Source organism: Sceloporus occidentalis, unplaced genomic scaffold, assembly GCF_023333645.1.
Source record: "Sceloporus occidentalis isolate IW3139 unplaced genomic scaffold, rSceOcc1.0.p SCAF_5, whole genome shotgun sequence".
Taxonomy (NCBI): Eukaryota; Metazoa; Chordata; class Lepidosauria; order Squamata; family Phrynosomatidae; genus Sceloporus; species Sceloporus occidentalis.
In genome coordinates, this window is record NW_028316985.1 from 176540929 (window position 1) to 176559535 (window position 18607).

At 42.9% G+C, this 18607-nt stretch overlaps 1 protein-coding gene across 1 annotated transcript in view; it reads right to left on the reverse strand.

Moving 5' to 3' along the window:
• The window catches only part of LOC149313199 (bone morphogenetic protein 3-like), a 46779-nt gene extending 31432 nt beyond the window's left edge, over positions 1–15347 (reverse strand). The window contains exon 1 of the mRNA XM_089527257.1: positions 15038–15347. Coding sequence (XP_089383383.1) covers positions 15038–15347 — 310 coding nt within the window. The remainder of the gene's footprint in view (positions 1–15037) is intronic.
• Positions 15348–18607: the final 3260 nt, after the last annotated feature.

Sequence of the window (18607 nt, forward strand, 5' to 3'; positions counted from 1 at the left end):
CTTAAAGCACTACACCATGCTGACTCTTTTAAGTTTATCGCATGGGGCTTCAACCGTTCCCCAGCGCGTTCTAACGGGGGCGAGCGTGGGGCCCAAAATGCGACTTTATCGCATGGGGGGACGCCACCGCCACCGCCGCCGCGCGTTCCCATCGCGTCCCAATTCGGTTCCAGAGGGCGCCATTTCTGGGAACTGTTTCCAAGCGTCCCCAGAAATGGCGCCCTCTGGAACCGAATTGGGACGAGATGGGAATGCGCGGCGGCGGCATCCCCCCGTGCGATATAGTTGCGTTTTGGGCCCCATCCGGTGCCCATCGCGCTCCGTGCGCGCCCACGCTCGCCCCCGTTAGAACGCGCTGGGGAACGGTTGAAGCCCCATGCGATAAACTTATTTGATTCATCTGACCAAGCCTTAATAAACAACTGCTCCAGCAGTCCTGTTATTACAATCCAGGAACATTTTCATACGTTATCTTGCAAAATGTTTACCATGGCCAGAACACTGGAACAAAAGTAGATGTGTATATGCACCTGATCACATATTCTTAAATAAAGATACCAAGAAGACTAGGGACAGCAAAGATATTTTACTGTCTGAGGTAAAGCAGTAAAATCCTCCTTCCCCAGGCAAAGTGCTGTTTAAAGTCAAGGCCAGTAATGTTATTTTGGCAGTTGAGGCAGGAAATCCTACAGGGGCATTTCCTCCCTGCTGGCAGGAAAAACACAACCATAATAAATATGAAACTTAACAATTTGCTGCCCCTTCCAGCATACCTGAACTCAGAAGCCTGCAGTGGCTTCATTCTGCTTAACAGTGGGGCTGGCGTTCTGTCAGTACCCAAAACTTTGGAACAGACAACTACAGCTTTTATTCAGAATAAATGTTCTGGACTTTTATGCACAGAAGGTGTACCAGAATCAAAATAGTAAATCTATACTGCATATTTAAATTGGTTTTATACCAGTTGGATAGTCATTATTTCTTTCCTGAACTATCCATCAAAATTGTATTTGCTCATTTGTCCCTACTGATTTTCTGACACACACCCCCAACTCACAATGGACTCCCATAAAAGAGAGGATCACTATTACATCAATTTATGTCTCTGATCTACTGTTTTCCCTACACAACTAAGCATCTTTAGAGTTTCTTATGCAACCTTCCTGTGAAGAGTAAAGAAAAGAGAGCAGAATCCTACTATCACTTGAAGGAATGAAAAGCACCTCCATGTATTGTATTCTCAAAGGAGGAGCAATTCTCAAATCTTGAACAGACGGCTGAGTTTGGGAAATTGGGAAATGGGGGAAATGGAAATGTGGTAAGATGGCTGATTAGTGCTGCCAGGTTTTCAGAATAAGAATAAGACAGTCACCATTCATGATATGCAGGGTTGGCAATCAGGAAGCAGCTATTAACAAGTCTGTGTTTTACCTTAATACCAAATGAAAGTATTGATTTCAGTTAACCTAGGTATGTTTTTCTCTATTGTACACACTCATAAATTGCATTATGCACACATTTCCATCTGTATGAAGGCCCCACATCCCCAAAATTCTGGGCATCCAGTCTATATAAAAGGAAAAGCTTTCCAACATTCAGATAGGGGACACCCTTCATAATAAGGGACACTTCACAGTCCAATAAGCATCAAACTTTCTCGGACATCCTTTATAAGAGGCACCTGGCAACCCTACAGTTCTTTGGATGTTGTCCAATTTGCAGAGTGCTTTTATGAACTTAAGTTTATTTTGTCCCACCATCCCACACACTGGATGACAAGCCCATTATATTATGCAAGGCTTCATTGTTTTTATCTTGCTCTTTAGCCAAAGAAAAAAAAGAAAGAAAGAACAACAACAAGAAGAAAAGGCGCCCCCAGACTAGGTTATAAATATAACCCATAGGATAGCTCCTACCCTCAGGTGTACAGTTGAAAGTCATGAAACACAAGACTGGTCAAGAAAAAAGCAAGGTTTTAAGATTACAATGGCCATCTTAAATGGAAACAGTTTATTCCAAAAAATCAAACCTTGATTTTGCCATTTTATGTAAGTGATACCATTTAACTATGCCACTATGTAATGGAACTTGACCACCCATGGATTTTGGTGTTCAAAGGGAATCCTGGAACCAAATGCCAGTAGATACCAATGGCCCACTGCAACCAATAATCTTAGGAATACAGAAGAGTTTACAATGCCACACACATCAGAACTCAAAAAGTGCATACTAAACAGTCTTCTGCTTTTTCAGATAGGAGATACTCCTCTAATCTCAAACTACAGTACAATAGATATTCTCCTTTTATTTTTTTCATCCTCACAAGATCACCTCCTTCCTCTTTCCATCTTTTTCTAGTCACCTCGTTCTGATTCTCTTAGTCTTAAAAGCAATTCAGCCACTGAAAATGGTAGTAAGTGATGCTACCAGTACTCTCCACTTTAAATCATGGCAACATGCTACTTTTCACTGACATTTCACATAATTTAAAAATCTTTATTCCACCTTTTTGCCAATGGGAAAAAAACAATAGAAAAGAGACTACAATTATACAGCAATAGCCTTAACAACTGATAAAACCAATAAACAATGCAAACACGGTGATAGTATTCCACTAGAAAACCTAAGAATAATCAACATTAACCTGGTGCCCCAAAGGATAGAAAATAAGGTATGTGTGTCAGGCAAACATCTTCTAAAGTCAGGGTTAAACACAGAAAAGACCCTGTTCTAACATCTATGGGTGGGAGTACTGGGACATGTTCAAGTAATTTGACTTTGCTGTGGGAAGCTGGAGAGGTTCATCCTCTCTGATGAAACCTGCATAATATATATTTTATCACTTGTTTTGTGCATTCACAGTTTAAATTTGTAGGTGCATACTGACTATATGAAGCAGCTCTGTAAAATTGTTCCTTATGCTTGAAGTATATATGCTTAGAGTCAGCTGGCTGCTTTGAAACAGTATACATGTACAACAATTATGGCTTTTTCCACTAATAGTTTCTGAGTAGTCTATAACCACTATTTCTTGTCTTTCAAAGTGACAACTTCTTCTTGCTAAAGGATTGACTTTTGTAAGGATCTGAGTGGACATACATTTTATCACCCAGAGCTCAGTTAGAAATATTTTCAATTCCTAAATTAGGGGTCAACTTTGAAAAGAGGTGTTCAAAGGTTGTAACCAAAGGCAGGTTGTAGTTAGATCAGAAACCTAGCAGAGCTGCATTTTCTGTTTTACATCATCCAATCTGTAGTTGCCCCAACTCTTTAATAAGGATAAATTTAGCACAACTAGAGGATTATCTAATTGTTCCATGCTGGTCATACAGTATCAGAGGCTATGTGGGATATAGTGCAGTTGCTGGTAAACATAAGGAGAGGTTATTACTTAAGTTCTGCTTGTGTGCTTCCCAGAGGCATCTGCCGCCACTGTGAGAAACTGTATGCCAGACTAGGTAGGTCTTTGGTCTGATTTAGTCTAGTTCTTCTTATGTTCTCTTTCTCAAAGGAAATGGAATCTCATGGAGTATATTCTGAAGATAAAAATCCACAAAAATATCTTGTCAAAATACTGTGTACAATTTCCTCAGCTATCACCAAAAGCACCTCTGAACAAATGAGATGCAAAATTCTGGACTGAAACACTTCAGATTAGAGGTTGTAAAATACAAGAGGTATTTTGAGAGCCCCATAAGTCTAAAACCACCTGTACATGGCAAACAGAGGCCATCACAGAGAAAGACATAGCATAACATATTTTATTAGAACTTTTTATTTGAAAGAACATTAAAACATGTAACTCTCAACAATCCAAAATTGAACAGACCAGAATTCTATCTCTGTATATCACTTCATTCAGCATAATGTTTAATACAGCTATCATATTGGCAGAAATGGCTTCATACGTAACATATTACCAACACACCCACATACTGCATTTCAGGGGTGTGCAAAACAACAACACAACTTTTCTGTAAATTTCCTCTTTTAAAACAAAACAAAAAAAAAATTAAGCTGAAGAAGCAAAAGTGAAAATGGAGACAGGAACAATTTTATGTGCAACTTCCAGCTTATAACCAGTGCCCTATGGATAAATTTCAATACAAAAAGGGGAAAAAATACCTACAAATGGAAACAAAATATTCAGTCTTCACTTCATTTTAAGCCAAGTACTCAGCCTAGTGGGAAAAAATAAGACCCACTCCCCACCAATATATGATCTAATGTTTCATAGAAAATTTGCTTTTCTGCCATTAATAACCTTACAAATGAGCTGTCACATCCTATGGGACAGGAAAGATAACACCTAACTAGTTAAATATTTTGCATAAATACTTATAAAAGTGTCAAAAAACTTATAGCCACTTCAAATTTATTTCTTTGGCACTTGAGCTGGGAAAGGATCGGGGAGGAGGAGGAAAGGGTGAGTGAACTGTGTGTTTATAGGACTTTTGCCACCCACAGTCAAGTAACAGAGTAAATAAAAGCCGAAAGACCGCAGAGATGGGCTCCTATCCAAAGACATTTTAGGTTTAGAACAATAAATACCTTCTAATCAGGTATCCCGAAAGGAGCCAAGATAGTTTCCCTTGAGCTGTACCTGTGCACAGTTCAAGGGTGGCACTGCACATGAAGAAACAGGACTAAATCATTTTGCTCCAATAGGATATTTTTAGAAGGTGGGCCGAACTTATAATCCTGGTATATTATCTTTCTTTGTGAACTGATATCAAATCAGATCTCCCTGGATTGGATGTAATGATGGATTCTAGCTTAATATAAGTCAGCCACATAATGTTCAAGCCACTGTGCAACAGGGAAAAGGAAGGGAAAGAATAAAAGAGGAACACATTTTGTTACATGAAAAAGAAGCAGAAGATGGTGCTAAGAAAATTAAGAAATGGGGTGAATTCCTAATGTAAGATGGCCGTGCAGAATAGAAATCAAGTTTAGCCTCTATTTCAATGTGAAGCACCAATACTATTTACATTTGCTCATATATGCAAAAGATATCATTCATTCCTTTAGCGATGTGTGCTCTAGTGTACTATCTGAATAATAGCAAAAGCTTCCTTCCACTCTGACTATGATTAGTCTGGATTCCATAGAGGTTTCATGTATACTGCATGCAAGAAATGCATTATACTTTATAAGACCTTCCTATACCTACATGCACAATGGCACTATGGCAGATCTTAACTTCCAAACGTTCCAGCATTTTTAAACGAGCTTTGCATGTTGATCCTTAGTAGGTCTACACAAACATCTCAGAAATGCTACTACACATTGAGTTTCCCTTATCCAGAATTCCAAAACCCCAAATACTCGAAAATCCAAAACTGTCCACAGGGATGGCAGAGATAGTGACATCTTTGCTTTCTGATGATTCAGTGTACACAGACTTTGTTTCATGCACAAAATTATTAAAGTATTATGCATAAATTTACTTTCAGGCTATGTATACAAAGTGCATATGAAACATGAATGAATTTCATGTTTAGACTTGATCCCAAGATTTCTCAGTGTATGCAAACATTCCAAACTCCTAAGAATTCCAAAATCCAAAAGACTTCTGGTGCCAAGCATTTCAGATAAGGGAGATGTCTAATTTGGTTGGAACACAGATTGGTAGGCCAGCACAATCTTAAGTATTTACTTGTCAGTAGAGAAACCCTTCATGCTGTGATGCACCAGCCACATCAGAGCATATCAATTATCTTACTAATCCATCCAATTCAAACTCTTATGGCAGTTAAGTGATGAAACTCATTGCAGCCAGGAACAATTTAGAAAAAGGTGAAGTCCACTCGCTGCTGTGTGACTTCAAGTCATTTCTGACTCATAAGCGAATGTATCAGGGGATTTCTGAGCTAAAGTGAACCTATAACAGGTTTTCTTGGCAAGATTTATTCAGAAGGGGTTTACCTCTGCTGTAAGGCTGAGAGAATGTGACTTGCCCAAGGTCATCCAGTGGGTTTCCATGGCCATGGGGTGAAACTGAACCCTATTCTCCAAAGTCACAGCCCAGTACTCAAACTGCTAGACTACACTGGCTCTCTAAGAGCACTGATTTATGAGATGTGCACTTATATCCCATCAAAATTAACAGAGCTGTCTTTAAAGTGGGGCTTATTTAAATAAGCTTTATTTGCAAAGGCTTCACTACATCACAGCAGCAATTATAATATGTAGGGATTGTTGAACTTCATAGGACTTTTAAATTGGGCTTCATGGACATTAACATTATAAGAATATGTGGAAATCAGCCCAGTGTAAGAGAATTGTGTGAAATTCAAAAGAGTACACCATACTACTAGGTTACATTCAGAACCCTTACATCCTCTTTGCAATGCAAGATGAGCAGTGATATGTTATAAATTGTGTTTTTACCCAAGTTAAGCTTCTGTTAAGCTACTAGCATGACATAATCAGAGTCTGGAAAAAAACAACTGGATTACAATATCCCAAAATGGCCTCAACAGTTATGTTAGCTCAGGGATTCTGGGAGTTGCAGTCCTTAAAAGTTCCACCCTCTCATCATAATGCAGCACTACTAATTGGAAAGGCTATTCAGACATTCATCTCTGAGAAAGCTGAAGAATTACAGAGGATCATGTGAGTAAGAGCTGCATCAGAGACTACAAATGTAAATAGGTAATGGCAGGGTGATGGCTTACTTTGCACAGAATCTGGGTCGCATTCGGAGAGGCCATTACAGTGAATTTAAGGTGTGATAAGTAATCACGTAATTGCATGAAATTTTTGAATTGACCTCGCTATCTTCTCTTTTGAAATTGAGAGCCCCCTGTCCCGTTTGATACACTGCCAAGTCTATGAAAGCTTATACTACAACTTCTTTTGCACAGTTAATCTCAAAAATTTTGCTACAAGATCCCTTTGCATATTGATATTTCAGACTAACATGACTAGATCTCTGAAAATGTTTCACAGTACTATACTTTGATTAAAGATGATGGACTGCAGTTTACAACTTCATGCACACCATAGCAGTTCCATAGCAGTAAGTGAAGCTACTTTGGAATAAAAGATTACAGATTGTAAACAGAATGCCACCAAACACACTCTTACATAAAAAAAAATACTTTTGAGTTCAGGGAGTGGTATAACCATGTATGCATCTGGAATTAAGATGCCAGGCTTCAAACTGTAAAGACTGTGGACATAATCCAGCAAAAGTCAATGATGCCTTTTCCCCAGGTTAAATACCATCCATTTGAACAGGAGAATGCCAGATTTCAAAATGGACATTGTACTGCTTGCTTGGAAGTCCCACTAAAACACACTTCAGTGTTTTGCTTTTTGTATACTTCAGTTATAATTTTAGAGACAAGGAATGAACATTATGATAAAGAGGACAGGAGAATGATTTAGGAGAAGAAATCCAGATGGCTCAAAAAAGTAAGCAGAACATTTCTGGGAGTATATTTGACACTTCTATACTGAGCATTCATGAAAAGCAACAAGGAAGCTAAAATATTAAGAACAATAATTGGTATGTTTGCACGTGTGTATACATACGACTGTGTATAAAAATTTTACCTGCCACAGAATGTTCTTGGTCCCAACCAAGAAAACGTTATCAGGCAAATCCAAAGCATCAAGTATATATTGTTCTAGTGACAGAAATAAAGCACCTAAGCAGTGACAAAAACTGGTGAAAACTAAGCGCACCTTTGATTAGAACAGCCTAAAGCTAGAATCTAGTCAAGTCATAGTTCCAGTGAACTGAGGACAGACTTGCAACTTTCTCAGTGTTAGAATATCCATGGTGGTTCACAACTTACTGAAGATCATAAAAAAACTCCTGTTAATTTTCATGCAGATGGACTCCAACATTATAGTCCTAACTAGCTGTAAGCCTCACTGAACACACTGGGTCTTCCTACTGAGGAAACATGAATAGATCAGCGTGCAAGAAATGCACCAGCACATCTAGTACAAACTCTAAACAGAACACATAAATTCAAAATTTCTCTTTCCCCCCTAACCAGGCTGAACTCCAGAAAGGGATCCTGCATTCCTAGAAAATCAGGGGTAAATTAAAAAGTCACAGGGAGGTCAGTCTTAGCTATGAATTCATGTCTGGAGAAAGTTTTATTCCAAGTCACAGAATCATTTCAATTACCTTCTAGCACATCAATTTAATACTGGACTGTTTAATAACAAAGTAACCTTTTTGGCATTAATTTAAAACAGTGGATATTTGAACAGACAAAGACTAGAAGTGTACAAATACCATGTCACCACAGATAACCACCTCAGTACTATGGAGATATCTCAGGGACCTTGGAGTGATGCTATTTCAAGTAGATATCAACAACTATGGCTAGGAAATAGTTTCTGGATTGAGAAATCATACATAGGGGAAAAGACAGCATGCAAAAAACAATACCATCTCTGTGTGTGCGTGTGTAACTTCCAAGTCACCTGTCGACTTACGGCAACCTTAGATAGCTAAATATGCTCCATGGTAGAAACAGCTACATCAAACCTACAATTATTCCAAACAGGGCTGTATTTTTGGTAACTTACTAATAACATGCTAAAAGCAACTTACTAACTGGGACATTCAATAGTACATTGTATTCCATATCCACAGCATGCAACCAGATGCACAATTCAGCTGTAGGTGCAGGAATCATAACATATACGAGCAAAGGAGTATAGAATATAACAGATCCTGTTGCTGACACTGGATTGAAAAAAAAACTAGTGACACCGCCTTTCACAGATGCTTGGATTTTTCTAGTCATCAAGGCTGAAGGCATGTTGGTTTAGAAAGTTAAAAGAAGAAGGGACAGGAGGGAGTTTTTGAGCCATGTAGATAGGAAGAAACTTTTCAGTTTCTCTGTAACACAGGGTTATCTAATGAAATGGACTGGAAATATATTCAGAAAAAACATGAATTACCTAGACAAACACAGGATTATCAGGTCTGTCACTGTTAGTGGGGCAATAGCTCCTGCCAAACCATGAAACTCATTAACATACAATGGGCCAGAAAACATATCCAGGGTAGCCATGTTGGCAGTACAGCAAAATACAGTAACATACAAAATCCACAAAAAAGCAATACCTTTACTGGGTCAACCAAAAATGCACAAAAACCTTTGAAAATCCAAATTCAGGTGTTAAAAATCAGGGAAGGGGGGGGGGGAAGAAGGTGACAATGCCTACATTTTGTCAAGATGTTGCTTTTGTTGTTGTTAAGGTGATCTCCATGTAGGGCTGTAGGCAGTGCCCCCTCCTCTCTCTAGCAACGTGGGCTTTAAGAGATTATAGGAGTGTAAAACACAGGAAATACAATTTAAACTCCATTAGCCATCCGAAAAAGCAACTTGAGATCCAGGCTGTTTCTGTCCTGGGTGAGGCTGCCTATTCCTTACTTATGCAGAAAACATTGAATTTCTTAAGAGGTCTCTTAAGAACCAAACTCCAGAGGATCATAAACTAGCAAAAGTGGCCTTAATTAAAAAAAAAATATTTTTTTTGGGTGAGCAGCCTAACATGATTGAAATTGGTTAAAATTAATCCTACCAGTTGCACTGTATCCACATAAAGTTAAGATGGGCCCAATGCCCACTGAAATCACTAAAATGCATGCTGCCCGTCTTAAGTAGTCTTTACTGGGAACTAAATTGCACCAAACTCTTATAATTTATTTCCACATAAACATGTGCAGAATCAGGATGCAAAGCTGAGTCAAACAGATTTAAATGCATCTGAAGCGTACCTAATTTCCTCTGAATTGTGTCCCTTGGGTGTAGGACTGGAGATGTCATTCAAACATCACCCATCTGTATCATTTTGTCAATGAATTTGAGGTATATTTATATTGTGGATTTCAGGTATGTGCCCAGGAATAGACTTTCCAAGGTTTGAGCATGTAGCGACTTTTGGAAACTCTTTCTGTAGTGGTCTGAGACAAGTGCAGGCTGTGGTCTTGGTCCAGCTGTCAAATCATTCACCAAATCCCTACAGAGTTCATTGGAGCAGAAGCAAGACAGATCCCCGTTTCCCATTGTCTCAATGAACTTTTATCCTTCATTGGACGTTATCATGTGTGATTTGGCATTAACCTACAAAAACAGCTTTTTAGAAAGGGAGCTCTATGAGTAGCAGGGAAACTACTGGTAAGTAATAATTTCTCTCAAACATTGAAAAGGAAGACAGAATTGCCTTGAAGAAGCAGTATTCAGATACTGGTGTCATCCGTGTTATTATTTGCTTTCGGTAAGGAAACATACTCAAGAGTTACTCAGTGGGGTGTGATTTTTTTAAAAGATTTTTTTCTTTTCAACTAGGAGGTCTCTCCAACAGGACATAGGACAGACAGCTTTGGAAAATCCCCAGAAGGGGAGAGGGAAAGAAGGGGGAACAGGGGAGGGAGAGAGAAGGAAACCTCAAGCTATCTGTGTAAACAAGAAATGTTTACATATATCACTCCTCCACCTTTTGCTCTTCTTGGACATTCTTCCCTCTGCAGGAATACTACTTTCTCTCCCCAAAACCCACATAAAGCAAGTTTATTCTATCCAGTTTCTCAGGCAGCAGATGCAAGACACCCTCCGACTGAGAAAGCACCAGCTTTGCTACGACCACACAGAGAACATCAGTGTCCCAGCCTGGCAGGAGTTGTGTTTGGGCCCACTTATCAAGTGCAAAGTTCTTGAAGGAGGGAAGGGACACTTTTAGCCTAATAACAGGCATGGCTTTCTGAAACCTCCCTCAACACACAGACCAGATTTCACAGTAATGCTGAGTGTCCAAAGACTTACCCGTGTTATGACTTTTTTGGAAAGCAGCCTAACAGGACTGAAATTGGTTAAAATTAATCCTACCAGTTGCACTATATCCAGAAAGTTCTATGCTGCAGAAACAATCCAGTTTGACACCAGTTTTAACTGTCACAGCTCAATGCTACAGAATCCCAAGAACTGTCATTTGCACCAGAGCTCTCTGACAGAGAAAGTGACATGTCTCCCAAAACTACAAATCCCAGAATGACACAGCATGGATTATTTCTACAATGTGGATACAGCTGTCTTGCATAAACTCAAGTTCAGGTGGTACAATGTTGTCACACCACTCCTGAGCCCATGGTAGATGCAGGATATTTGCCAAGCCTGCACATATAGTCAGGTTGATTTGGTTATAGGGGGATGGTGAGTGTGTGCTCAGCTGCAAAAGGCACTCCTGTCTCAGAGGGCACCAAGGTTAGGAAACATATCCAGGAGTTGGCCAAATTGCAAAGTACAGTACAATAACATCCAAAATCCACCCTATCTTTATGGGGCCAAACCTAATGCATGAAATACATGAGGCAAGCTTTCCAAGTGCCACTGGCTTCCTCACCAGTCAAAGGGTTTTTTTTTTAACACCTTCATCTGATGAAGATGCCAGTAGAGCAAGTTTTCCAGGCAATACTGAGGTATGCTTTTAAACACCTTTTACCTGATGACGAAGCCAGTGGCACTTGGAAAGCTTATCTCATGTAATTTTGTGCATATGAGTTGTCTCTCTGGTCCCAGAGGGCCCCCCACTACTCTCCCCATTTGAAAGTATACAGGGCACCAAGGTTAGGAAACATATCCAAGGGTAGCCGTGTTGGCCAAATAGCAAGGTACAAAAACATCCAAAACCGACAATATCTTTATGGAGCACAAAATACATGACCACTGGCTTTTTCCCCGGGCAAAAAGGATTATGACTTTTAAAGACCTTCACTTGATGACGTAACCAGGGGAACTTTGAAAGCTAGCATCATGTATTTTTCAAAGACATAGCCGTGTTAGTCTGTAAAATCAGCATGTAGAGATTTTGTAGCACCTTTGGAGCCAAATGAAAGAAAGAAATTGGCAACATGAACTTTTGTAGACTTAAATCTACCTCCTCTAATGCATTTGGATGCATCTGAGGAAGTAGACTTAAGCCTAGGAAAGCTCATGCTGCCAACTTCTTTCTTTCAGTCTCAAAGGTGCTACAAGATCTCTCTACATCTTTTGTATTTCTACATTTGTGCTGGCTGAAGAAAAGTTAGGAAAGAGAGCTCTCCCTTTCTTTGTGCACTTGGCCACAGGCTTGCTCTGGTCCTAGAGTGATACCTTGATGGGGACAACCCTAATGCAAAAAATACAAACATTTCCAAACACCATTGGCTTCTTCAGTCCAAAAGACACTAGAGAAATAATCCAGTTTGAGACTGCTTTAACTGTCCTGGCTCAATGCTAGGAAATTCTGGAAACTGTAGTTTTGTGAGACATTTAGCCTTTTCTGTCAGAGAGCTCTGGTGCCACAATAAACTACAATTCCCAGGATTTGCTAGCACTGATCCAGGACAGCTAAAGTGGTCCCAAACTGGATTGTTTCTGCAGTGTGTTTTGGACTTTCATCAGGAAGTTATGATTTTTTAACACCTTTGCTTGATGACGAAGCCAGCAGAGCAAGCTTTCCGATCACCACCAGCTTCTTCACCAGAGAAAGGAGATTCTAGCAACAATTTCTATACCGCTTCATGGTGAACTCAGCACTCTCTAAGTGATTTACAATGTGTAAGCCAATTGGCTCCAAGAAGCTGGGTACTCATCTTACTGACCTATGAAAGGATAGAAGGCTGAGTGAACCTTGGAGCCCTGCACTTGGGTTCGTGGAAGAAAAGTTAGGAAAGGGAGCCCCCCCCCCCCCTGTGCACCTGGGCACATGCTTGTTCCCCACTACTCTTCCCATGTGAGTATGCACAAGGGATACACTGAGGTTAAGAAACATTTAAAAAGGTAAATGTAGTCCCTTGGCATGAATGTCTAGTCATAACTGACTGTAGGGGGCGGTGCTCATCTCCACTACTAAGCGTTGTCCGAAGACTACTTTGGCGATCATATGGCCAGCATGACTGCACCGAATGCTGTTACCTTCCTACTGAAGTGCTACCTATCTATCTACTTGCATTTGCATGCTTTCGAACTGCTAGGTTGGCAGAAGCTGGGACTAGTGACAAGAGCTCACCCCATCATGCAACACTCGGGCCTCAAACTGCCAACCTTCTGATCATCAGAATAGGCATCTTAACCACTAAGCTACTGCATCCCTACAAAACATTTCAGCTGCATTTAACCAGTGTGATACAAGGACTCCGTATTAGGATTTTGTAAACCCTTGGACGGATGAAGAAGCACACAACTCTCCCAGGCTGAGCGCCTTTGCCAACTGGGGGAGCCCTGGTGGTGCAGTGGTTAAGTGCCAGCCCTGCAGCCACAGGGTTGGGAGTTTGATCCCAGCCAGGGCTCCAGGGTCCATTCAGCCTTCCATAGGTTGGTAAAATGAGTACCCCGCCTGTCAGGGGCAATTTGCTTACACACTGTAAACCACTCAGGGAGTGCTAGTTCACCGATAAACAGTATAGAAATGTACTAGCTATTGCTAGAGCTACTGTATGTAGAGAGATAAAGAAGTTGTAGCACCTTTAAAACTAACTGAAAGAAAGAAGTTGGCAGCATGAGCTTTCATAGACTTCAGTCTACTTCCTCGAATGCTTTTTAAAAGCATCTAAAAGTATCTGAGGAGGTAGACTGGAGCCTAGGAAAGCTCCTGCTGCTGACTGCTTTCTTTCAGTTACTGTATATACTGTACTCGACTATAAGTCAATCTCATGTATAAGTCAAAGGCAGGTTTGGGGGATAGAACTATGGATTTTGATATGACCTGTGGATAAGAGGCATGTAACAAAGGATGTAAATCAGTGGTCCCAAACGGTGCCCTTTAAGAGATTTTGGACTTCAGCTCCCAGAAGCCTCAGCCAAGTTGTCCCCACTCCAGTTTCTCAACATCCTTTTTGAACTGTGGTGCCCCAGAATTGGACACAATATTCCAGATGGGGCCTGGCCAAAGCAGAATAGAGTGGTACTATTACTTCCCTTGATCTAGATACTATCTATCTACTGATGCAGCCTAGAATCACATTGGCCTTTTCAGCTGTCACACTGTTGACTCATGTTCAACTTGTGGTCTACTTGAGACTCATTCAGCCAGGAGCCCCCTATCCTACATCTATGCATTTCATTTTCGCGCCCTAAGTGCAGTACCTTACATTTCTCCATACTGAACTTCATTTTCTTAGCTTTGGCCCAGCTTTCTAGTCTAGTCAGGCCATTGTGAATTTGGATCCTGTCCTCTGGGAGTATTAGGTGTTCCTCCTAATTTGGGCTCACCATCAAATTTGATAAGCAGGTCCTCTAATCCTTCACCCAAGTCATTGAGAAAGATGTTGAATAGTGCTGGGGCCAGGACAGGACCCTGTGGCACCCCACTGGAGTATATATACAGTTGTCTCAAAGGTGCTACAAGACCTCTCTGCAGACTAACAGAGCTATGTCTTGGAATCCTAAGATGGGGAACTGCTTAGAGAGCGTTGAGGTCCCAGAGAAGTGGTACAGAAAGCAGTATAGAAATGCTATAGTGCTTTCCTCAGGCCCAAGGGGAAGGCTCCCCAGCGCTTCTTACTGCAGCCAGCTAAAAGTAGGCTGGCTACTGTTCCCCAGAGGACCTTCTCCTTCTCTTTTGTTGCTCCTAAATTATGGAATAGCCTATTGCAGGAGATTCAATGTATCACTAATCTTGAGAATATAGGGTTTTTTTTTGGGGGGGGGGGTTGTTTTGGGCTATGTAGCCATAGAATCAAAGAGACCGCAAGGGCCATTCAGTCCAACCCCATTCTGCCATGCAGGAACTCTCAATCAAAGCATCCCTGAGAGATGGCCATCCAGCCTCTGTTTAAAGACCTCGGAGGAAGGCGACTCCAGAGTTTATGGCTGACTTTTGCCAGCATCTGTGGCTGGCGTCTTCAGAGAAGCTTCAGATGCAGGTGAAACATCCGGAAGAAACTCTTCCAGAACATGGCCTCACAGCCCAGAAAAGCCCACCAAAAATGGATGCTGTCCACGGAAGCCTTCGACTTCCCACCAGAAATGATTGTTCCTCTCTAGGATGATGGTGATTCTCCCCGCTTTTTCTGGCTCACCTGAGGTCCTCCCTCGGAAGCTCCGGACGGTGTTGCCTGGGCTGATGCTGCTGCTGCTGCTGCTGCTGAGCTTCCCTCCCTGGCCCTCTTCCTCCTGGTCCTCCTTTGCGCCGCTGTAGCGCTGGTAAAGGCGGCGCATGTGTTCCGAGACCCGGTCCCCCTCCGGAGAGAAGAGCCCCTCCAGGCCCCCCGGGGACAGCTCCCTCCTTGCCCCGCCTGGCCTCCCCACAGCCCCCGCCGCCGCCGAAGCCAGGCTGCAGGTGAGGCAGAGGGAGAAGCAGAAGCAGAGGGCCCACGGGGAGCCCGCCATGCCCTTCCCGAAAGGGGAGCAGCCTCGGGGGAAGGGTCAAGGGCTTTTGCCCGGCTGCAAGGGCAAGGGAGAGGAGCCCAAAGGGAGGCAAAGAGGCTCCGGAGCCCCGGCAGGTGGCTGCTTTTGGCCCCAGTCGGGGGAAAGGCTCTTGCCTCTTGGAAGGTGAGGGGGAAAGGGAGGGTCCCCAAAGGAAGCGCCTCAAGGCAGCCTGAGGGCAGCGGCAAGGAGAGGCTCCAAAGGCCGCCAAAGGCTGGCAGGTGGCTGCTTCTGGCCCCAGGCGAGGGAAAGTCAAGGGGCTTTTGCCTCCAAAGGGAAGGCGAGGAAGGGATGGAGCCACAAGGGAAGCGCCTCAAGGAAAAGCCGGAGCGGGAAGGGAAAGGGGCTCCAGAAGCCCCGGCAGGTGGGGAAGGGAGAGGGGTCTCTGGTCCCGCGAAGGGAGGCAAGAAAGGCTCTCCCTCTGCCGCCGCCTGCTGCTCCGAAGGGGAAGAAGGAGGAGGAGGAGGCGAAGGCGCGAGGCTGGGCTGCTGCGGGAGGCTTTTGTGGGGCGGGGGGCGCCCAGCCGAGCCAATCCCGCCTTCTTCGACGCCTTCTTCTTCTTCTTCTTCTGCTGCTGCTGCTTCGTCGTCGTCGTCGTCCTCGCCTCTCTTCGGCTGCCTCCTCCGAGCGCAAAAAGACACAGCCACCCAGCCAAGAGGAGGAGGAGGAGGAGGAGGAGGAGGAAGACTTAGACCAGCCCAAAGAAACACACACCACACACAGATACACACAAACACACACACACAGCCAAGCCTTCCTCTCGGTTGCAGCGCTTGCCCAAGGCGGGCGCAAAAGGAGAGCTGCTGCTGGAGCAGAAATAATCCGGTTCCACCCCGCTTTTCCCTCCCTGCATCCACACTGGAGCAATAACCCCCTTTAACTCTTAGTCTGGCTCAAGGCTATGGAATTCTGGCAGTTGGAGTTTGTTGTGGGCCCACAACAAACTCCAACTCCCAGAATTCCATAGCCTTGAGCCAGACAACAAGTCTGCAACTTCATTTCCACACACTAAAGATTTGTGGTTTGAACTGACATCCTCACATACCAACAGCATGTATACATCTGCCCCTGGCTTCTGCTCTACCAAATGCATCTGAGGAAGTAGACTTTAGTCTGCGCAAGCTCATGCTGCCAACTTCTCTCTTTCGCTTAGAGTCTCAAAGGCACTGCAAGATCTCTCTTCATGCTGTGAACAGACCCAGGATAAACCAGGATAAAAACACTGCATGCCTTGAACACGTTTCACCAACAAGACATGCAGAGATAGCATGAACAACACAACCAGAGCGCCTGAGTTTGCTTGCACAGTCACACTAACAAAAACAACGGCTCAGTAACCCCATAGTGGTGTCATACTGGTTTATTTCTGCAGTTCTAAAAGATGTCAGAAGCAGCAGGGAAGATGGAATCAAAAATACTCAGGCATAAGTCTAGAAATTTTAGTCAAAAAATCGACCCCCAAAAACGGAGTCAGCTTCTCCACAGATCAATTTAAGTACTGTACTTTAACTCTTATTTAAAAAGGAACTATCCCTGGTGAAAGGCAAGTGTGTAATTGTCCTGGAAGCTCTGGCCAGGCTCCGTTCTTTCATCCATCCAGCCTTTAGAGTGAGCACAAGCGGTTATGCCCGGCTGGAATTTCCTATGTTCTTTAGCATTGGTTTCCTTTGCTTCATCTTTTACATCCTTTGTTACTGCAGTCAAGAAATCAGAAGAATCATAGAATCGTAGAGATGGAAGGGACCACAAGGGCCATCCAGTCCAACCCCATTCTGCCATGCAGGAACTCTCAATCAAAGCATCTCCATTGACAGATGGCCATCCAGCCTCTGCTTAAAGACCTCTAAGGAAGGAGACTCCACTACACTCCAAGGGAATGTGTTCCACTGTCGAACAGCCCTTACTGTCAGGAAGTTCCTCCTAATGTTGAGATTTTCCTGGAGCTTGCATCCATTGTTCCAGGTTCTGTTCTCTGGAGCAGCAGAAAACAAGCTTGCTCCCTCCTCAAGATGACATCCCTTCAAGTATTTAAACAGGGCTATCATATCACCTCTTAACCTTCTCTTCTCCAGGCTAAACATACCCAGCTCAATAAGTCTTTCCTCATAGAGCATGGTTTCTAGACTGTTCACCATTTTGATTGCCTTCCTTTGGACACACTCCAGTTTCTCCACATCCTTTTTGAATTGTGGTGCCCAGAACTGGACACAATGTTCCTGGTGGGGCCTGAACAGAGCAGAATAGAGTGGCACTATTACTTCCCTTGATCTAGACACTATATTTCTATTGATGCAGCCTAAAGTCGCATTGGCCTTGTTAGCTGCCGCATCGCACTGTTGATTCATGTTCAATTTGTGGTCTACTTGGACTCCTAGATCCCTTTCACATGTAGTGTCACTCAGCCAGGTGTCCCCCATCCTATATCTGTGCATTTCACTTCATTTCATTTTTATTTTATTTATTTTATTGCCCTAAGTGCAGTACATTACATTTCTCTGTGTTGAAATTCATTTTGTTAGTTTTGGCCCAGATTTCTAATCTATTCAGGTCATTTTGAATTTTGATCCTGTCCCCTGGGCTATTAGCTTATTCCTCCTAATTTGGTGTCAGATTAGAAGGCTAGGAATGGGGACTGCAGCTATAAAGGAACTAGACATGATCCTAAAGAGTAAAGATATACAAGAGCTGGACAGTGAAGAAAGTGGATCGGAAGAAAATCAATCATTTGAGATGGAGTGCTGGAGAAGAGTGCTGAGGACACCATGGACAACCAAAAAGGCAAACATATGGGTCCTGAAATCTCCCTGGAAGCTAGGTTGTTGTACTTTGGCCACATCATGAGAAGGCATGAATCACTGGAAAAGACAATAATGGCGGTCTCGGGCCGCTGCCGGTTGCAGCGCCGGTTGCAGCGTGGAGGAGTCGCAGCAGCCAAACCACGCAACTCCTCTGCGCTGCAAAGAAGGAGCGCAAAAATCGCGCTCCTTCCGGCAACCTGAAAGAGATGCCGCAAGTGCCAAAGTTCCGGGCTGCTACGTCAAAATGGTGGCGGCCATGTGGAACAGCCGCCGCCATTTGTTACGGACTCTGTCCGTAATAGGAGTAGGGGCGTCTAGAAGAGACACCCCTTTTCCAAATTGGGACATCCTGAGGACGTCCGAAATGGTGGTGTGTAACGCGCCAAAGCTAGGAAAAATATAAGGTAGTAGAAAGAGGAAGGCTAC